At 38.7% G+C, this 23,518-nt stretch overlaps 1 protein-coding gene across 2 annotated transcripts in view; it reads right to left on the bottom strand.

Annotated features, from left to right (window-relative positions):
* Window positions 1-23,518, bottom strand: part of MAN1A1 (mannosidase alpha class 1A member 1) — a 169,747-nt gene that overhangs the window by 119,779 nt on the left and 26,450 nt on the right. For both annotated transcript variants that reach the window (XM_046004441.1, XM_046004442.1), the window contains exons 3-4: window positions 7,749-7,845; window positions 5,138-5,253 (exon numbers count right to left, since the gene is read on the bottom strand). In XM_046004441.1, coding sequence (XP_045860397.1) covers window positions 5,138-5,253; window positions 7,749-7,845 — 213 coding nt within the window. The remainder of the gene's footprint in view (window positions 1-5,137; window positions 5,254-7,748; window positions 7,846-23,518) is intronic.

Here is a 23,518-nt window from a genome sequence, read left to right as displayed (position 1 = left end):
AAACAACATTGAAAGTCAGTAGCTTAGCAATCACTTAAAAATAGTCCAATCGCTTTATCTTACAAGTAAGGAAGCAGAAAATGGGCTCTTTTCCACAGTGTGATATCCCCTATTAGATTATCTCTGCTTCCTCATGGGTCCCCGCGGTCCACAGAACACATTCATGTCTCCTGGTAGTGGGCTAACGTCAGTCAACTGTCTTCTGGTACCTTTTCTGTTAGCTTGAGAGGCCTTTGTCCTTAGTTCTTTTAAATAAATGATTCCAAAATTTCTCAGATTACTGCTGGTCATGAAAGCAAAGCACTGTTGCAGTATTTGGTGAGGTTTGGTGAAGCAATTCTTTTTTTTTTTTTCTTTTTTTATGTTATGTTAGTCACTATACAGTACGTCATTAAGCAATTCTTTAATTATCAGACTAGGGACCTGGATACTGTTCAGGTCTAGTAGCACTAACGTCTACTTCCTGTGCTCAATCATTCAATTTTAGATAAATGAGTTCAGTAAGGATGCAGGATACAAATTAATATATAGAAATCTGTTGCATTTCTATACATTAACAATGAAGCAGCAGAAAGAGAAATTAAGAAAACAATCCCATTTACAACAGCACCAAAAGTAATAAAATACCCAGGAATAAACTTAACCAAGGAGGAGTATTCTGTAAAACTAAAACAATGGTGAAAGAAACTGGAGATGACACAAACAAGTGGAAAGATATTCTAGGCTCATGGACTAGGAGAGTCAATATGGCTAAAATGTCTATACCACCCAAAACAATCATAGATTAAATGCAATCCCTATCAAAATATCAACATTTTTCACAGAACTAACACAAATAACCCTAAAATTTGTATGGAATCACAAAAGCCCACAAATAGCCAAAGCAATCCAGAAAAAGAACAAAGTTGGCAGCATCAGAATCCCAAATTTCAAGGTAGACAACAAAGCTGTGGCAATCAAAACAGCATGGTACTGGCATAAAAATAGACACAAAGATCAAAAGAACAATAGAGAGCCTAGAAATAGACACATGCTTATTTGGTCAATTAATCTACAATGAGCAAGAATATGCAATGGAGAAAAGACAGTCACTTCAACACATGATGCTGGGAAAACTGAACAGCTACATGCAAAAGAATGAAACTATACCACTTTCTTAGACCGCATGCAAAAATAAACTCAAAGTGGATTACAAATCTATATGTGAGACCTGAAACCATAAAATTCCTAGAAGAAAAACATAGGCAGTAATTTCTTTGACACTGGCTGTAGAAACATTCCTTCAGACAAGAGACAAAAGCAAAGTGAAAAGATTAGAACTATACCAAAGTAAAAAATTTCTGGCTAGCAAAGGAAACCATCAACAAAATGAAAAGGCAACTTACTGAATGGAAGAAGATATTTGCAAATGACATATTTGATAAGGGGTTAACATCCAAAATATATAAAGAACTTTTACAATTTAAGACCAAAAAAGCAATCTGATTAAAAAATGGGCAGAGACCCTGAATAGACATTGTTTCAAAAAAGACATACAGCTGGCTAACAGACACATGAAAAGTTCAACATCACTCGTCACCAGGGAGATGGAAATTAAAATCACATGAGATAGCATCTGAATGCACAAGAAATAACAAGTGTTGGTGAGGTTGTGGAGAAAAAGGAACACTTGGGCACTGTCAGTGGAAATGCAAATTGGTGCAGACACTACGGGAAATAGTATGAAGTTTCCTCTAAAACTTAAAAATAGAATTACCATATGATCCCATATTCCACTAGTGGGTATTCACCCAAAGAAAATGATAAGACTGATTTGAAAAGATATATGCGAGGAAGGGAAAACTAAAGGGGAAGAAATCAGAGAGGGAGACAAACCATGAGAGACTATGAACTCCAGGAAACAAACTGAGGGTTGCAGAAGGGAGGGGCGTTGGGGGAGGGGGCACCTGGGTGATGGGTATTAAGGAAGGCACATGTTGTGATGAGCACTGTTATATGCAACTAATGAATCGTTGAACACTACATCAAAAACTAATGATACTATATATTGGCTAACTGAACATAATAAAAAATAAAAAATAAAGAAAAGATATATGTGCCCCTATCTTTACTGCCACATTAGTTACAATAACCAAGATATGGAAACAACCCAAGTGACCACTGATAGATGAACAGATGAATAAGATGTGATATATACACTTGGAATAGTACCCAGTCATAAAAAAATGATATTTTGCCATCTGCAACAACATGGATAGACCTACAGGGTAAAATGCTAAGTGCAATAAGTCAGTCCAAGGAAGCCAAATACCATATGATCTCACTCATATGTGGAAATTTAACAAACAAAAGAAAGAAAAAAGAAGCCAAGAGAAAAGAAAAAAGCCCCCAAAACCAGACTCTTCAATACAGAGAACCGTGTTAATACAAGGTAAGGGGTTGGAGGGATGAAATAGTAAAGAGGATTAAGAATAGTACTTATCAGGGTGCCTGGGTGGCTCAATGGGTGGAAGCCTCTGTTTGGCTCAGGCCATGATCCCAGGGTCCTGGAATCGAGCCCCACATTGGGCTCTCTGCTCAGCAGGGAGCCTGCTTCCTCCTCTCTCTGCCTGCCTCTCTGCCTACTTATGATCTGTCTGCCAAATAAATAAATAAAATCTTAAAAAAAAAAAAAGAAAAAGAGTATTACTTATCTTGATTAGCACTGAGAAATATATAGAATTGTTGAATCACTTGGTGTTGAAAACCCAAAACTACTGTAACATTATGTTAATTGTACTTGAATTAGAGAAACAAAGAAACAAACAAAATACTGTAACAGTAGAAAAAAAAATTATTTGATTTTTGAGGAATCCAGTTCCTGTTCCCCCAACCTTTCTTGAAAGGGCTGTGGGAAGGGAACACACTACCCATTTTTTCTCCCACAGATAGCTGAAGACAAACCCTATTTAAAGGTAGGTGGCTGAATTTACTTATCAAAAACAATGTGGGACAGAAATAATAATAAGAGACAACAAACCCTCAAAAAGAAACAGAATTTCTTTTATCACTATTTCAATTTTTCATATTCCATTCTATTGACAACATTAGAGATACCACAAGTCATTCCAATCAAATAGCTGTGGAACCTTGAGCAAATCACCAGCTCCTTGGGTCTGTTTTCTCATCTTTAAAATGAAAGAGCTGAACACATTGATCTCCAAGGTCCCTTTATATTGGAATATGTCTTCTTTATACTCTCAATTCAATTATAAGGCAGATTAAACACAGACTTATCTAATTGTCCTTTAAGGCAGTGATCTCCAAAATGGGGCATATAAAGCAATTAATAAGACGGTTGGTTCCAAATATATGAAATTTTAATTTACAGAGGTTTTTAATGCTAAGAGTTTGGAAAAAGATTTAGTTTTACTGATCTTTAATACTCTGACACTGGTGTCCTCACTGGGTCTGTGGGAGATAAGAGTTCCACAAGGTGGGGGTGTTGACAGGGAAACACCCTTTCTTTGTCCATTCTCAACATAGAGCATGCTGTTTGTACCTGGTTATGGGGATTTACAGATATTATCGGATGCACACCAGATAGACAAGAGGCTTACAATGCTTTCTGTGAAACAATCTCAGATTAAAAATAATACCAATAATGCAAAATTAATGAATGACTAAAAAAACAGCTGGGTCAACACTCTTCCTTTTCTTAAAACAAGTTTTTTGGTCAGCCTCATTTTGTGAGGTAAAAGTGACCATGGAATGAGATTCACTCTGACATGATGTTGTCCTCCCAGAACAAAATTATTAAGAAGTATGGCAAGTGTTCATTCTCCTTAATTCTGAACCTTTTCCTTGGTGTATAATGGGTTTTGAAGTATTTGCTAAGAATGTACAGTACACATACAAAGATTTTTAAAAGATTTCAAATACATAGTGACAGGATTTTATACAGAGGGGGTATACAGTGAACAAAGGTTGAAGCTGTTTATGTGTGAACATGGATGCTGTTTACTGGGGAACACCACAGTATTGCTGCCTCAGCATTCAAGTGGCCTGTGGGGACCTCTGACAGTGCTTGCCTCTCCCTCACGCAAGCACAGCCCTGGAGAAAAGCCTGCAGAAGCACAAGAAAATTCTAGTCGCCCTTGTGACTAAGAGTCTCCCTCGTCCCCCAGGGCCTTTCCCTTGTGCACTCCTTAGAAAAGACCCCTGTGGCGCTCACCCAAACCTAGCTCTTTTTGGTTTGATTTGACCATTTTGGCCTTAGCCTAGGACCCCACAGGCCTATAGCCACCCTAAGAAGGGCATGTGCCCCAGGTCCTGTCTGTCCTCTGCCTCAACCTCTCTGTGTGGCCCCTGGAGACTGCTGTGTATCTCCTCAGGACCTGTGAGTAATAAGCTTCTCTATCTTAATTTCTCTGTGGTCTTTTGTTGAACTGTAGCTCATCATCTGGCACCCAGTGTTCCACTGAACAAAATCAAAACAACGTCATGGAACAGTGCCAAACAGGACCTGTGGAGCCACATGGCCTCACAGCCCTGATACGCTACTAGCTGTGCTCTGGGTAAGGCTCTGGAGCTCCGGTTTCTAAACTGTGCAGGAAGAAAAAAAGGCCCATCTCATAGGATGGTTGTGGGACTTGAACATGAACACCTGGCACATGAAGGTCTCAGTAAATTTTAATTTCTTTTTCCTTACTCTGAATTTGCCAAAAAGTAAAGACATACTTATGTATGTCTTACTACTTATGTAGTAATGGAGGGCAAGAATACGGTATGATGCCAGTTAAATGAAACAAGATGGGACTGGGAGGGAGACAAACCATAAGTGACTCTTAATCTCACAAAACAAACTGAGGGTTGCTGGGGGAAGGGGGGTCGGGAGAGGGGGGTGGGGTTATGGACATTGGGGAGGGTATGTGCTATGGTGAGTGCTGTTAAGTGTGTAAACCTGGCGATTCACAGACCTGTACCCCTGGGGATAAAAATACATTATATGTTTATAAAAAAAAATTAAAAATTAAAAAAATAAATAAAATTGCATTATTTGTTTCTGCTAGGTCATATAACACAATAATTGGCCCCACAACAAGTTTGTCCATGTTAAGCTGAGATTTAAGAACTGAATTGGCAACTTTTAACTCACCACATTAAAATCTAGATTTTCTTCAACCCATGATTTTGCCTCTTCAAATTCATCTTTCATTTCCATTATAAAAAGTGTATCCAGGGCATCTACTATTGTTGCTCCTTTAATACTACCTGAAAATATCAGAAAAATATTTATTGATTAAAATATTTGACAGACGTACAAGCAAATTGACCATACTTGGAAAGGGACAGGTAGAGCAAAAACTGAATTTGTTAATAAACAGTAATGCTAAACACAGTCTAAAATTCTTTCACCGGAAGATAATTTAAAAGCTGCATTAAAACCCAACTAATAATTATCACAGGCTGTGGATTGATACACTAATCTTTAAAGTTTCTTCTGAGTAGAAAGTATCTCTTAGAAATTTCAGTTGTGGCTGCATTCTCTAGCAAGGAAAAAAATAGATCTGAAACAATGGAGCAATGCACATATTAATTTTAATGTAATCACATCCAAGTGCACCTGTGAAAAATTTTTAAATACAATTAGATCTAAGATTATGATAGCTCTAAAAAGCCATTATTCAAAAATGGAATTCACCCCCCCTTTGAAAGCTTGACTGATCCTAACCTCCCCTCCCACCCATCCAGCTCATCTCAACTCTATGATTCATTTCCTCCAAACTGTCTTGACGTGAAGACTTTACATTGGTCTTACACTCATCACTTTTTGTCTTCCATTATAAATACTTGTGTGCATCTCTTTTAGTCTGTAAACTTTCTCAGACTGGAGAAATCATGTCTTCTTCATCTGCACCTTCCATACGAAGGGACTTAGTATGTCTCAATGCTTAATAATAATTTAAAAACTCACCAACATATGAACAGAGAACCAAATAATCTCTTTGGTAAAGATTATGACAAATCTACACAAAACTGATTTATTAATGATACAGGCAACTTTCATAGGGATAAAAGCAAAAATAGAATTAGATTTTTAAAAGTTATGGTGAATAATGAAAGAAATAGAGTCCTCCGACTCTGTATGAAGCTTCTGAATTTGTCTTCAATTCCCACATCTCATCACCTATGTTAACTGAAAATACTACTTTATAAAAACATCTGAAATCACTTCTGCTGCCACTACTCCAGGTTTGGGCTCTCTTCATCTCTAAACCGAGTCCCTGTAATAGGCCCACCAGTCTTTTTTCCACTTTGCCAGCTCTTCCTAACTGTTCTTACAATTCCCTTCTCCCTACCTGGGTTCCCACTTCATATGAATATCTGAGGTTGAGATGAATATCTACTGAAGCATCTAATGCTTTGACAACTCACTATTTATACACAGGTCTTCTGCATGAGGCAGGAAATCTGCAAAGACTTGTATTGTGTTGATTAACACCAGTGCTAGAAGGAGAGCCAAACATACGAAGATCCTGAATAAATGGAAAAGCATAGTGTGGTGATTAGGACCACAGGCTCTCACCTTAGCCACACCTGGGTTCTGGCCTCAGCTCAGTCAGTTAGTACATGGCTAATATGAGGCAAGCTATTCTGTGCTGCATTTTTCTCATCTATAAAATGTGTATAATAATGAGGTTAAATGAGATATCACATAAATGGCACTTGGCACATGTCAGTTGATACCATTGTTTGTTATATGACTTGATACTATTTAACACCTTCAGTCACAGTATAATCAGTCACATTTTCTATGGGGAATTAAGAAGTCTCAGAATAAGACTATCCCCTTCATCCTGTTACTTATAGGCAAAACTATGCCCGTTAAAAAAGAATCCAGGGGCGCCTGGGTGGTTCAGTGGGTTAAGGCCTCTGCCTTCGGCTCGGGTCATGATCCCAGGGTCCTGGGTTCGAGCCCCACATCGGGCTCTCTGCTCCGCGGGGAGCCTGCTTCCTCCTCTCTCTCTGCCTGCCTCTCTGCCTAGTTGTGATTTCTCTCTGTCAAATAAATAAAAAAAATATGAAAAAAAAAAAAAAAAAAAAAAAAAGAATCCAGAGGGATAAGAAGGGCACTGGGTACCTCTGTGACCCAAGGAACCCAACATTTCGGTTAACTAGCTTCCTCACCTCCTCAGTGGGAATGTTATTAACACTCCCAGTACCAATCACTGAGGGATGCTGTGAGGACCAAATACAATGGAGCATGCCAAATTCGATAAATGGAAGTTGAAATAACTGACCTAATTCCACTCCCACTTTCTGTTCCGTGGCACAAACAGGAGAAACCCAGAGCTAAAGCTAAGAGTCACCAAGATAACAGTGAAGCTCACCATGGCAGGCTGCCTTGACCTGCTTATCAATAAAGACACTACTTTTACTTGACAGGAACCAGTGAATGCCGCTGACCAAAGGTTCCTCTGCTGGGTCTCACCCCCCGGAGCTAAAACTCATGATGCTGTACCTACATCCATTAAACAAGAATCTTTGGAAGTGTCTCCAGGCATTAGTATTTTTTTCAAGGGATGAAAGTGATTCTAATGTAGAGTGCTCTGTTGGAAGGACACATTATGCGCAGTCCTTGCAGGTAACTCCTATCAGGTTTCCTCACAACAAGGTGGAAGGGGCATATGAACATCACCACCCACAGGTTCTGTCAACTGGAAAAAAGTTACTGTCATTAAGAAACCAAAGCACATACTACTCACCAAACAAACTGCTCGAATGGCCTTCTTTTGATATAGGTTTCAGTTCATTTAATCCCCAGGCATACCGTTTATAATTATTCCAAGCATGTTTCATCATCTGAGAAAAGAAAATGAAAACGGGATTATAATTTGAATTTGAGAGGTTTTTGCTCAAAAATAGATCATATATGAAAGACCTAAAGGTTAAAATCTTACAACTCACTGCTTAATTAATAGGATGATGATTAATTAAAAGGATGACAGTGGTATGAATAAACTAGCACACACATATACACATTGCTTTTTATATTTCCAAAAGGAGATTTCTTTAAAAGAGTACATATCATTTTTTATTTAAATTCAATTAGCCAACATATAATACATTATTATTTTCAGACGTAGAGTTCAATAATTCATCAGTTGCATATAACACCCAGTGCTCATCATATCACATGCTCTCCTTAATGCCCATCACCCAATAACCCCCTCCCCCCATTCCCCTCCTCTCCAGTAACCTTCAGTATGTTTCCTATAGTTGAGAGTCTCATGGCTTTTCTCCCTCTTCAATTTCTCCCCATTCCGTTTTCCCTCCCTTCCCTTATGATCCTCTGTGCTGTTTCTTATATTCCACATACAAGCGAAACTGTATGATAATTGTCTTTCTCTGATTGACTTATTTTGCGCATCATAATACCCTCTAGTTCTATCCACATCAATGTAAATTGTAACTATTCACCCTTTCTGATAGCTGAGTAATATTCCATTGTGTGTGCATGTACACACACACATATACCACATCTTCTTTATCCATTCATCTGTCAATGGACATCTCTGGCCTTTCACAGTCTGGCTATTGTGGACATTGCTGCTATGAACATTGGGGTGCATGTGCCCCTTCGGATCACTATGTTTGTATCTTTGGGGTAAATACGTACTAGTGCAATTGCTGGGTCATATTGTAGCTCTATTTTTAACTTCTTGAGGAAACTCCACACTATTTTCCAGAGTGGCTATACCAGCTTGCACTTTCTCCAACAGTGTTAAGAGGGTTTCCCTTTCTCTGCATTCTTGCTAACACCTGTTGTTTCCTGACTTATTAATTTATCCATTCTGACCGGTGTATGGTAATATCTCATTGTGGTTTTGATTTGTATTTCCCTGATACAAAGTGATGTGAAGCATTTTTTCATGTGTCTGTTGGCCATTTGGATGTCTTCTTTGGTAAAATGTTTGTTCAAGTCTTTTTGAACAATTGGCACATGTCAGTTGATACCATTGTTTGGATTTCTTGACTGGATTCTCTGTTTTTTGGATGTTGAGTTTGATAAATTCCTTATAGATCTTGGATACTAGTCCTTTATCTGATAGTCATTTTCAAATATCTTCTTCCATTCCATAGGTTGCCTTTTAGTTTTATTGACTGTTTCCTTTGCTGTGCAAAAGCTTTTTATCTTGATGAAGTCCCAAGTTCATTTTTGTTTTCATTTCCCTTACCTTTGGAAACCTGTCTAGCAAGAAGTTGCTACAGCCAAGGTCAAAGAAGTTGCTGCCTGTGTTCTCAAGGATTTTGATGGATTCCTATCTCACATTTAGGTCCTTCATCCATTTTGAGTTTATCTTTGTGTGTGGTATAAGAAAACGGTCCAGTTTCATTCTTCTGCATGTGGCTGTCCAATTTTCCTAGCACCATTTATTGAAGGCACTGTTCTTTCCTGCTTTGTCAATATTAGTTGACCATAGAGTTGAGGGTTCATTTATGGGTTCTCTATTCTGTTCCATTGATTTACGTGTTTGTTTTTGTGCCAATACCATACAGTTCCAATACCATACATTTGTTCCAGTTCTGTGAAAAAAGTTGATGGTATTTTAATAGGGATTGCACTGAATGTGTAGAATGTTCTAGATAGCATAGACATTTTAACAATATTTGTTCTTCCAATCCATGAGCATGGAACATCTTCCATTTCTTCATAGACACGAAGAAATGGACACTTTTTCTCATAAGTATTCTGTAGTTTTTAGATACAGATCCTTTACCTCTTTGGTTAGGTTTATTCCTAAGTATCTTATGGGTTTTGGTGCAATTGCAAATGGAATAGATTCCTTAATTTCTCTTTTTTCTATCCCACTGTTAGGGTACAGAAATATAACTGAATTCTGTGAACTGATTTTGTATCCTGCCATGTGGCTGAATTCTTGTATGAGTTCTAGCAATTTGGGGGTGGAGTCTTTTGGGTTTTCCACATAAAGTATCATGTCATCGGAGAAGAGTGAGAGTTTGACTATTCTTTGCCAATTTAAATGTCTTTTATTTCTTCACGTTGTCTAAGTGCTGAGCCTAGGATTTCCAGTACTGTGTTGAACAACAGTGGTGAGAGTGGACATCCCTGCCATGTTCCTGACCTTAGGGGAAAAGCTCTCAGTTTTTCCACACTGAGAATGCTATTCACTGTGGGCTTTTTGTAAATGGTGTTTATGATGTTGAGGTATGTTCCCTCTATCCCTACATTGTGGAGAGTTTTAATCAAGAAACAATGTTGTGCTTTGTCAAATGTTTTTTCTGCATCAATTGAGAGGATCATATGTTTCTTGTCTTTTTTATTAATGTGATCTATCACGTTGATTGATTTGCAAACGTTGAACCACCCTGGCATCCCTGGAATAAATCTCACTTGGTTGTTGTGAATAATCCTTTTAATGTACTGTTGGATCCTACTGGCTAGTTTCTTGGTGAGAATTTTGGCATCTATGTTCATCAGGGATATGGGTCTGTAATTCTCCTTTTTGGTGAGATCTTTGTCTAGTTTTGGGATCAAGGTAGTGCTGGCCTCATAAAACAAGTTTGGAAGTTTTCCTTCCCTTTCTATTGTTTGAAACAGCTTCAGAAGAACAGATATTAGTTCTCCTTTAAATGTTAGAATTTCCCAAGGAAGCTATCCAACCCTGGACTCTTCTTTGTTGGGAGACTTTTGATTATTGCTTCAATTTCCTTTCTGGTTATGGGTCTGTTCAGGTTTTCTATGTCTTCTTGTTTCCATTTGGTAATTTAAAAAGAGCATATGTCATTTTTAATTCAGTTCTCAGAAACAGAAATTTAGCTTATCGTAAAAGGATGAACCATTTTTACATTTATTTATATCACTCTCAAGAAAGAATAACTCTGCTAAGAGCCTATATTTAAGATTCTGGTTTTGCACAAATTCTGTCAACCTCATAGTATATAGACAAATATAAAAGGCTATCACTTTAAACACTTTGATATATTTTGACCAAGTCAATGTTGAGAAGTCTAGAAGACATAAATGAAACTCTACGATTGTATCTAAATTTGGGGAAACTTCAGCCTGTTTTACTATAATCAATCTTGAATTGTATATACATGTGTATATCTGTGAAACTGAAGACTAATCCTGTATACTCCCAATCTAGGCTCCTTGTATCAGGAAGGTTTTTGAAGGCCAACCCTCTCTGCCACAAATGGTATAAATTATTTTAAAATTAATTTTAACAAAATTGATATCTCTACATATAATGAAAACCAAATTAATTTCTCCGGTCTTATAGATAAAGTTCTGACTCATTGTGCTAAACATTAACTCTAGTAGAAAGTGAACGATTTTCAAGGGGAGAAACTGTTCTAAGAGCCTGTCAAAATAGTTGTATAACAACTGTGTAACAGTTGTAGAATTTTTTTTATAACTCAAAGAATACAATTATTTTTGTATTCATTTTTTAAAGAGGGTAGGGGACTCTCCATGTGTCTAGAATTAATTCATGCCATTATTCCCAATCCATTAGCAAAGGTAACCAAAATATGGACATAATTTGAAAATGTTCTAATCTCGCTCCATATTTTAAAATACCTTAAAAAGCATCACCTGAAGTTACAAATACCACATGTGGGCTGTTTGTCCCTAAAAATCTTCAGTGAGATCAATATAATTTTATTAATAAGTCTACATATGTCCCTGAACACAGTAATAAACATCTTTCTTTAGCCAATTTGTATATTATCTTCCTATCTCACCACTATTACTGTGAATAATAAGTACTAAATATCTGTACAATTTGCTGGATATTCTGCTAAATGCTCTATATTCAGTATGGTACTCAATTATAATTACAACTCTGGAATGTTGTATTACTATTGTTTGGTAGATAAAGAAACTGAGACCTGGAAGTTAAAACCCAAAGAACTTTGTTCAAGGTCGTGTTATTTCTTCACAGCTCAAGAGCTAGGGTTCATCCCTGTGTTGGCCTGACTCCAAAGCCCTGGCATTAACCAACACATTGCATCATCTTCGTTGAATGAGTCAGCATCAGAATCTTCCTTTGATGAATCAGACTGTTGATCTTCCTTCCACCAGTCAAGAGAATATGGACAAGGTAGCATTTTCAAGATTTTCTCCTTATAAATTTATTGGAAAGTATAATAAATTTAAAGATAAAGTAACCTGACTTATAATCCCTATTATGCCACTGATTAGTCCCATAAACATGGATGAGTCATAGCTTTTATGAGACTTTCTTTATCTGAAAAAATGGGATCATAATTCCTCATGGGGCTTTTGTAAGGCTTACATGAACATAGCTTGTGATTGCACCTACTGTACTGCTTCCAACATGGGGGGTCATCACATGTTTATTGAATGTAAACCTATACAGAAACCAATTAAATTTACATCACAGAAAAAGAAACCAATGAGCTTCTGAAAAGACTAGGGATATGAAATCCACAAAAACACCTTGAGATTACATCTGAGTTTGATTTGGCTTTCCTATTAAATGTACTACATTTGGTAAACTTCATTCCTGTAAATTTCCAAAGACACTTAATAAATTCAAAAGCTTTTGAAATATACCTGACACAAGAACAATCACAACAAAAAAATTTTATGATGATTTGTTTCAGCTCTAAGTCTGAGTGGAAAGCAGAGTCATATACTATTAATGACTCAAAGACGGCATAAATCTTTCCCATAAAAGATTGCTGCTCTATCAAAAATTATCATTTATATATGTATCACTAGTACAGAACCTCCTTGAGTTACCTCTAGTATATATTAACCTTTCTCATCTTTTTTCCCCAAGGGAAAATCTGACACTAATTGCTTTGCTTACTACATTTCAAAAGTTGCTGTGACACATATCTCAAAATGGGTTCCTCATCCCATGGGATTTCTAGGATTAAAGAGGGAAAAGAAAAAACCATGTGGTCAAAATACCTTGAATGGGGCATAAAGAGTGGTTTCTCCAGGACCTCATGAAATGAAAAGGAGAGGCCATCTTGTTAACTGATTCCAGTGGCTGATGACCTCTGGAAATGATTTACCAAGTTAAAGCCAAACAGAAAACATGGTGTGTGTGTGTGTGTGTGTGTGTGTGTGTGTGTGTGTGTGTGTTTAGAATAACACAAAGAATGAAGTCACAAGTCGTATATAAAGTCAGCTTTGTAACTACAATTTGTGACTTATACAAATATCTGAAAATATGAAATGCTACTGGCCTCTCATTTTACAATATTAAGCCACTAGCCAGCTGAGGGAGCTTGGGGTTGAAGGCATTTAATCTCTCTAGACTCAGTGTGCTTATGAGCCGATGGGATAAGAAGGTCACTTCCAAAATTCAACTACTAACAAAGAAATCCATGGATAGGATTAATTTTCATCTTCACATGCTCCCTAATTTTGTTTTGTAGTCTTTCATCAGCTTAATTAGAGTTGTACAGCCTGACATCCCAAGTAGAAGAGTTAAAATAGGCCTAAACTACAGGATGATTAGGACTTCAAACACAGTAGTGAAACCTCATGAAAGAAACAAAAAACAAAAACCTGAAAGCATAAGAAAGATTTTCTATTTTCCTGAATGCTTAGTTGCATTTGTGAGGGGTATAGCTAACACATGGTGTGAATGGAAAGAAACAGAAGAGAAGGATACAAAATTCTAAAACAGCAATCCTGGCCAAGAGAAACTTGAATTCTGACATAAAATATCCAAAAAAATAGCATTATTTCTCCTTGACTCTCTGCTTACCAAAGATTCTTCCACTAGTGCTTTCTTTGCAATTGGCATCAGGTCTAAGTAATTAGGCAATGTCATTTATTGAGTATCTGCTACACTATGAATAACAAGATGCTAGAGGATTAAAAGGAAAGTGTACATGAGTGTATCATGCTTATAATCTAATAGATGATGTATGGAAGCTTAACACTATCTGTTCTTACATACTCACAAATGTTTATAAATATAGCAGAATAAGAAAACTTATGTATCCAACTCTACTGTTGTACCTAATGATTTGTTTTCAATTTTATGTCCTGACCTAATCAAGGACATGAGAAGCCACAAACAAGAATATGTTTGAATTTCCCTAGGTATGTATAGATTTCATAACTTACATTTTTGCTGCTAGGAACTACCCTTACAAATATTTTTATTTGCTGATGCTTTAATCATATGATCTTAAGTTATTCCCCACAGATACATTAAAAATCTTTTTGAAAATCTCACTGTTTTTGACAGATCTTATGAAGACTTGAGCTCTTTCATTGCCCCTTTAAAAAAGTCTGCAAGCTCAAGTCCCACTTGTAGCCCCCTCCTGTGTGGCCTGAAACAACATTTCCATCCTTTGTACAGCATGATCAGAGTAAGTCCCTGGCCCCAGGTGACTGATCTAGGGCGCCATGCCTGACCCAGAGGTAGACAACTAAGGCTGATCATGAGCCCTGGAGAGGAGGTGCCTAGATGTGAGGCTCTCTCTGACAGATGGACCAATCCAATATTCTACCTACTGAAGTAGAACAGATATTCACAGAGAATCCAGAGGCCAGAGTGAGGGAGAAGCAGAGAAGCACAAATACACAGGGAAAAGGGCATAAAAAGGGAGTTATGAGGCAGATGAAACCATGAGGGAGATAGAAAGGTGAGGAGAGAAAAGCAAGAGGAGACTGGGAAGCAGACATGGTGCCCCAGGGGAGTCAGGTTTGGTCTGTAGAGCCGCTCTAGGGCTACAAACAATGCTGCTGAATCCTGAATGTTGATGAATTACCTTCTACTCCGTGAGGTGTGGCTCTGCCTGCTGAGACTGTTTGCTTACTTCCCCATGTGTCCTTACAGAAAATGTCACTTACTGAAAAGGAATGTGAAAAAGCAGGTCACAGGGGCAGGCACTGGACAAACTGGGTTCATACTGCTATTCTGCCACCATTAATGTGGCTCTGAGTAAGGCAAGGAATCTCTCTGAACCCACTTTCCACACCCATGAAATGTAAATAAATAAAAGGACTAGCCTCACTGGTTACCATGATGATTAAGTAAAATAATGCATGTAAAGAATCTAATACACTGCCTGACATACAGCAAGTAAATGATCGATTATAAGCACTATGCTTATTTTTATTAAAAACTTAAGCATGTCTCTGATCATTGAGCATCATACTTTTTCCTAATAACATATATAAATAGGAGGGGCAAATATACATAAAACCAGGCAAACCTATTTAGCACACAAACTCCAAATCTATACATTTAAAAATATATACAACTATTTGGTATCCAAAAGGGGGAAGAAGAAAGAATGATGTAGGGCAATATGGGTCAGCTTTGATTCTGAAGATTCATATACTGGCTTTCTCGAAATCTTAGTTGTGTCAGTGCTTGTATATGGGGTTTGCCTGAGGGATTTGGGGGCTGATCTAGGGTACAGATATGCCCACAAGAGGCAGTAATGCACAACAAGCTTTATTGGGTGGTGCCTGGCCAGGGCTGCAAGTCCTTCACAGCAAGACTGTGACTTTATTGGGTGGTTCCACCCAGGGGCACCTGGGTGGCTCAGTCAGCAGAGTAGCCAACTCTTGTTTTGGCTGAGTTCATCATCTTAGAGTGGTAGGATCAAGCCCGTGCAGGGCTCCATGCTCAGTGCGGCGTCTGCCTCTTCCTCTCTCTTTGTCCTTCCCCCTACTCACATATGCATGCTCCCTCTCTAAAATAAATAAACATATAACATCTTAAAAAAAAAAAAAAAGGCAAGAAAAGAGACTGTTCAGGCTTAAGGAAAAGAAGTTAGCCTCCAGAAAGAAAGGAGAGCAAGGAAACTCCCAGAAGAGAGGGAGCTTACATACTAAGTGAAGCATGAGAGGGAGTCTCTGGGTCAGAGAACTCCAGAAGGGAGTAGGAGCCTACGGTATTAAAACCACAAGGTCCTATAGCTTACCAATGGTCAGCAGATGCTGGGTAAGGTTTCACAGAGTATGTAAAGCAGGCAGGCTGTAAATGGCTAAAACTCTGCTTGTATTTTTTTTTTTCTTAAGCAATAAGTTGTATAAAAACTTGAATTTTATATCAGTGGGCTATTGAGCTAACAATGTTTGGCCTACATACATGAGCAACTCAAGGGCCAAAGTCCAGAGGCCACCTTTGGCTCATTTATGTAACAGCTTGCCATTTGGCACTAAAGGGAAGAAACTGTAGCCCAGTGACATTAATATCCCCCTTGTTCTAGAGGGCATGAAAGCCTGTGCCTGATTCAGGCAAGGTCTAGTGTGTGAGGTCAACCTACCTCACTGATTGTTAAAGCAGAAATGGATAGCCTTCACTCTTAAAATTATACTTACAGTTGATGTTTTGTAAAACACGGATTTTAAAAGCCTGACAGTAGATTATATCAAACTCTGCCTGAAATGATTTGATTGTTCCATGAAAGTGCCTTCTAGAACTTTCAGATAAAATCTCAACACAAAACATTTTTAGGATCACTGTATCAACGTTCCTTCTTTTAATCTTTGGTGGACTGATAAGTGGCAGAAAGGAAAAAGTAGTTTCAGGGAATCAAGTCATAGCTTCTCCAAAACCTCAATTATCCATTGGAAAAGAATTTCTAGATGCTTGAACACAAGACAACAACCTAGCCACGCCCTCTTCTTATCTGAAGAGACAGCCCTGCTTATATTTCCATGGGAATGAAGCCTGAGAGAACCGGAAGGAACATTAGGCCAGGGAGAGACCTGGAGCTAAGGCCAGCTGTCAGAGGGAGCAAAGCAAGCAGGCTTCTCCTGGAAAAGACGGAGCCCTGCTGCCCAAGAGTCTGATCTCACAAACCCTTAGTTTTCTCACCCTTAAAAAATAATAATCAGTTGGAACAAACGTACCACTGTGGAGCCTAATGTTAATAGTGGGGTGTGTTAGGGCAAGGATAAATGGGAACACTCTATACTTTCCATTCCATTTTGCTATGAATCTAAAACTGCTCTAGAAAAATAAAGTATATATTTTAGAAAAGGGTAACATCACCTTCCTCAGAGCATGGTCAACAGATCAAATCGGATAATGCACCTGGCTGACAGAAGAGGTCCAATGAACACGGCTGGCCTCCGTCCACACTACCTCCTCACTGCCTTCCTAGGCCACAAGAATTAAGCAGAGATAAGGCAGAACCGCTTGAAAAAAGAGGACACTTAACTACACTCAGAGTAGGCAAGGCAATTCAGGGAGACGTGAATTAACAGGGTAGAAAAAGGAAAGAGACCAATGTCACCAAGAGATGACAGAATGCAGAGCTTGGTATGACAACATTTAGAGGTTGCAGGCCTGGAGTCTACCACAATTACAGCGTTTAGCATCCTCTAATAGGCATCAAGATGCACTGAGGACAGTCCTGGGAATGAGGATCTCCTGACGCAGTTCTCCACGGAGCAAAGCCCTAGCCCAGTACCCTTTTATCTGTCATTGCCCAGCATGAAGAAAAACCCTCCCAGCCATGGCAGTTTCCAATTTTACCCCTTATCAAATTAAAACATTCATTCATGAGACTTGTTCCATTTATCTCTTTCAAATGCTGAAATAGGTTAGTACTCTGTCCCTTTCTCCAAGACTGCTAAGTTGTTCTGTTTCCAAGATTCCTTCTCCAAATGTTACGATGCCAATTGCTACTTATTGAGCACCTACTGGTGGTACAATGTGAGTTATAAATGAGGATAGAGTAGAATGCCAGATGTAGGAAATACGATTCCATGTGACACACTTACATAAAATATATATGTTTAACTGACACGCACATTTTAACAGAGTCCTGTATTTCATCCAGCAACCCTCAGACAGAAGGACAGACAACATTCAATACCTCCTTCCGTGTCCAGGACCAGCTCCCTGGCTTGCACCCTGCTCTACCTTGGGCCTGAAAACTCCAGGGCCAATAGAAACAGAATGGCCAGGTCCAGAGCAACTGGAAATGATAGGGCAGGTGGTAAAACAGGAGTGAAGGCCCTGACTAAAGCCACTTATAAAAAAATACTAAGCTTGCTTTTAAGGTTTTGAGCCAAGTTTTGATAGGTCTAAGGAAAAAAATAGTTTGCTAGCTAAGGAAAAGAAAATAAATCTGTGAGCCACAGATTAGCCCACAGACCAGCAGTTTGCAGTGCCATCTCTGGTTTATAGTACATGTCTAGATCTAACCTCTCTGTGTTCAGTCTGTGGGCTTACCCACAGTGCACTCAGCAGGCCACGGCTGGCCCACCTCTGGCATAGGCAGCCCTCGCTGCCTGCTCTTGGACTGTGCTGGCCCCACCACCGTGCTGTCTCTTCGCCAAGAATGACTGGAGTTAGCAAGTCCTTGAGACCCAAGAAGTATAAAGCACTCTGCATACACTTCTCAGCAATGCTCTTCTGTTGGATTTCACATTCTAGAAAGCACTTAGAATTTTAAATGCTCTGTTTTATAAATCAAACTGCAGGACTGATCTTTGTCAATCATTTATCACAAGGCACCATAAGGGGAACTTGATAACAATTTACCACACTCTCTTTGCAAGGTCCCTGTGAGGTATTATTATCACATTTTACAGATGAGAAAGCTGAGGCTGATCACAGGTGTAGAGGAAGAGCAAGGCGGTGATTCTTATCACTATATCATTTAAAAGTCCCCTCCCTTTTTTTTTCTGCTTATCAACTTTTTTTTTTTAAGATTTTATTTATTTACAGAGAGCACATGTGTGTGTGGGGAGGGGCATGGAGGGAGGGAGGGGGAGAATCTCAAGCAGACTCCTTGGAGCCAGACATGGGGCTCCATCTCACAACCCTGAGATCATGACCTGAGGGGAAATCAAGAGTTGGATGCTTCACGAACTGAGCCACCCAGATGCCCCTGCTTCTTGTCAAACTTAAAATAGTCAAACCCAGCCTCCAAGCTTTCCCACTGCTCTGCATACATAGGGCAGCCCTCTCTAGAGTCCAAGGAGATGGCCAGGCCTGGCACCAAATGGCATTCACCAAATCAAGCTTGTGAGCCAGCTCAAGGAAAGAAGCTGGCAGCCCTGCCTCTCCTTGTCTGCCTTGTGTCCTTCAGGGCCTTCCCTCCCCACTTCAGCATACTTTCCAGCTCTGTGTCCCAGCGCTTCTCCTCCTGGCCCTGGAGACTACCTGTGCAGAGAAGATGGCCGCCCCACTCCTCACTGGGTCTGTGGAGAACAGTGGGTCCCTCTCTTCACACCAGGCTGCAACTGCACCTGCTTTCCTTGGCTGTGCCACTTCCTGAGCTTTATCACCACCACTTGGGCTGCCCTTGGCCAGTTTTTCTTTCACTTTCACCACTACTCTTCTTTCTTTTTTTTTCTTTTTTTTTTTTTTTAATATTTTTTATTTATTTGACAGAGAGAAATCACAACTAGGCAGAGAGGCAGGCAGAGAGAGAGGAGGAAGCAGGCTCCCTGCAGAGCAGAGAGCCTGATGCGGGGCTCGATCCCAGGACTCTGGGATCATGACCTGAGCCGAAGGCAGAGGCTTTAACCCACTGAGCCACCCAGGAGCCCCACTACTCTTCTTTCTTGTCTCTGTGGGAGCAATTTGTTTGTCACCAGGCACTTGAAGCTGCCTCGTAACCACTGAGTGGATATGTATGTGTGTATTTTCTTCAGATGTCCTGAATTCTCTCACAGCCAATTTTAGCACGACATTTTTTTTTCCTAAGACAGCAGGAGATACATAAAGGAGGAGTAATTACTTAATGCCATTGTATGAACCCCAATGGGCCACTGAGCATTAATTCCCCAGTGAATTGAAAGAGCCGTTAGCAGTAGCAATCTCTTTAGAAAAAGAGTCAGAATGCTTGATAAAGCCAGTTTTAAAAAATGAGAATTCTAGTTAATCGCTACTTGTGAGGACAGATTGTCCTGTTTCCATGAAGTATCTTATTCCCTAAGAAAGAGCCAGCTTTTCTAGCTCTAGCTCTGGAAAGTGGATCATATATATGCTATTTAATGGTTCTTTTTCTTTGTGACCAAATTCTGACATTACTTTATAAAACTTCTGTGCTGTTACCAAGTGGAGGAGGGTACAGGGCAAGCAACAACAATGAAACAAACCAAAACAAACAAATAAAACCCTCCAAACCAGAAGAACAACTCCCAAACTTGACTAAAATGGTTAATACAGATCTCTAAAATATTCTAAGGGACAGTAAGTTAGCATCTCAAAAGAAAGAGGTCAGAAGACGTTTGTGGATATGTATCTAGCACATACCTTTTTTGGGAAGAAGCACTACTACTGAGAACATTTTGTACATTGACAAGCTCTGCGTCAGCCAAGGGTCTATCACTGGCATTTATTTCCTCATCAAAAATGCCGGTCTGGTGGTTAATGACTACGGTCTCTTTATACAGAAGTCGGCACTGAAGTTCAAAGGCTCAGCCTCAGGGTTTTGAGTCTGTTTGATGGTTTTTAATTGACTGAAAACTGCCTTCATCAGATTACCCCTGCTAAGACCTCTGTGGTCAGTGGGAGGCCAGCAAGTGTTACCTTGCAGGCCCAATGCCAGCTGGTTGTCCCTGCCTGGTCCCCAGGCAAAGGGCTGGTCAAGCTTTTCCAAACTGGGAAGCATCAGCTGTGACAAACCTTTGCAAACACCGTACAACCACCTCTATGATCAATACCATGTCGCAGCACGATACACTTGTTCTATCAGTGAAGCTACAGGACACATCTTAATCATCCAAGTCTACAATTTACATTAGGGTCCACTGTTGTACATTCCATGGATTTTAAAAAAATGTGTACCGACTTGTATCCATCACTACAGTATTATGCAGAAAAGTCTCATTACCGCATAAATCCCCTGTGCTCCAGCTCTTCATCCCTACCTCCCACCCCATTCCCCAAACCAATGATCTTTTTACCATCTCCTCAGTTTTGCCCTGTCCAGAATTTCATAGAGTTGGAATTATATAGTATGTAGCCTTTTCACACTGGCTTTTTATACTCAGTAACTATGCATTTGAGGTTCCTCCCTGTGTGAATTTGCATGGCTTCATAACTCATTTCATTTTAGACTGCATAATATTCCACTCTCTGTACCACAGTTTATGTATCCATTCACCTTCTGAAGGATATCTTGGTTGCTTCCAAGTTTTGGCAATTATGGATAAAGTTGCTAATAAAAAAGAAGTGGCAGGACACAATTGTTTTCTTTTCCAATTAAAACCAGTTAAAGGATTATAAATTATAATTTTGTAAGTTACTATTATTTGAAGGTAGAATATATTAGTTATAAATGTCACACAGTATAGGAGAATAATTTTTAAACCTTCTGAAATGATTACTCAAAATTATTCATTTTGTTACTAATTATTTTTATTAAGATATAATGTATTATTTGCCCCAGGGGTACAGGTCTGTGAATTGTCAGGCTTACACACTTCACAGCACTCAATATTGTTCATTATTAATGAAAAGTTGGGATGCCCATTATCATTCTAGAATCCATGATTTTATATGATTCTGAAAGTAATCATTCTGTAATCTGGAGGAACAGCTTTAGACATTATCTGGGCATAGCAATAATAAAAATGTTGTATTAAAAGGTGGTATTTTAAAAATTAACTTGTGAAAAGGAGTATTTGTGTATACTAAATACCAGAAGTGCTGGTTCCCGAGTACAACTTTGGAGCAGCAACTAGTAATTCTACAAGATTTATAATCCATTTGGTGCATCACATAAGGTACTTTCTTATCATCCTTAATAATAGAGCCAGCATTTATTGAACATTTACGTGTCAGGAAATATGTAAGGCATTTACATACTCTCTCAGTCCCTCACAACAACCCTGCAAGGAAGGTAGTCTCCCCATTGAGATTCCCATTGCACAGATGAAGAAGAAATCAAGAGGTTATGCAATTTTCTCAGGGCCAGACCTCTAGCAAGTGGTGGAGGTTGGCTCTAAATTCAGGCTGACTCTAGAGCCTATGACATATTGTCTTGTACACTGTCCTGAAGTAAACATATGACCCCTACAATCTGTGGAATTTGCTTTGCAAATAGCTTCCAAAAAATTATTAACTCATGTGTTACTGATACACATCTTTGTGTGTTTTCTATTTCCTATTAAATTATTCTAGGGAAATTAAACATTTTAATTGTGAGACTTTCAGAAACATGACATGCAAAACCACTTTCTAGTTTTTCTTTTTTTGAAAACCTTCCGGATATAGAGGCGAAATATTATACTGGTAGATTAAGGAACTGAAATGAAAATGAGAAATCTCTTGCTTCTAGTGCCCTGTAGGATTAAGATATCTTACATACAATGAGAAAGAATTTTGCTTTACATTAATTTTAACCGAAAAGTTCCCTCCTTTGAAAGATGTTAATTCGTCTCTACTTGGACATCCTATAGTGTTAGCACATAATTTTTTTCTTGGTTTCACAGTAGATGGCATTTTATCACCAATGGAACACCCTAATAATTCTGTTCTGTGGCCACTGAAAAAAGACATACTACTCAATATGAGTTGAAATGTCAATAGCACACTATAAATTGCCCCTAAATTGGCAGCATCAGATTTCTCACTAAACACCTGCATTAAAAAACGTACAGTTATCGATCATTTTTCAATGCTCTTTCTACAGATTCATTTAGACGTGTACTATGCCACTAAGACTATCACTAAAGATGGAAAACAATTATCTTGGACCATATGTGATATGATTTTTTAGGTAAGCATTAACATCTAATATGCTTGTGTCATTAATCAATCTATAAACTGAGATTCTCTATGGACTAAAGATCTGAGATATTTAGAAAGTGATGGCAAGTATTTTCTGGGCTTGAAAATGCATTACTCTAATCATTCTATTAGAGTTTTAAAATCTGATAAAGACTGTTTTTTTTTTTTTTTCAAATGGCAGAAGAAGATAATCATCATTTATTCTGTTGCTGGATGGCAAGTGCCCAGCATTAAATATATGCCAAAATTCAGTGACCTGTTAAAATAGATGGCATTACTTAGTATTAGCTTTGGGTACAAATGACTTCCAATTGTCTTCAGCCATTTTCAGCTTAAAAATCAGGCAAATACTTTCATAAATTTAAAAAGAAAAGAAGATGCCAAGTTTACTATTTTAGAAGTCAAATTATTTTACTATTCAAAAAGATGACATAAAACAATAATAAAAATGGGAAAAATGAATCTATATTCTACCTATTGGAGATGATATTATTGATTTAACCCACACCCAAATCTCCTTCCCTCATTTGTCTTCAGAACATGAGACACAAAAGACAAATGTATGCTTTCCTAACCTCTTCACAGCTAGAGGTGGCTCTGTGACAAAGTTCTGGCCAATGAGACATTTGCTAGTAGCTCCGCTCTCCCCCTTCTCTCTGCTTTGAACGAGGCATGATGTGGGTAGAAGGGCTGTCAGAGCAGCTATTCTGCTCCTATAAATGAGTATAAGCCCGAGAGCACTGCACAGGTGTCATCCTGATGGAGTGAACCACCATGGCCTGCCCCGCCCCAGTTATATT

This window comes from Meles meles, chromosome 5, assembly GCF_922984935.1.
Source record: "Meles meles chromosome 5, mMelMel3.1 paternal haplotype, whole genome shotgun sequence".
NCBI classification, from domain to species: domain Eukaryota; kingdom Metazoa; phylum Chordata; class Mammalia; order Carnivora; family Mustelidae; genus Meles; species Meles meles.
The sequence above is the reverse complement of the archived record's forward strand: the minus strand, read 5'-3'. Positions and strand labels throughout refer to the sequence as shown.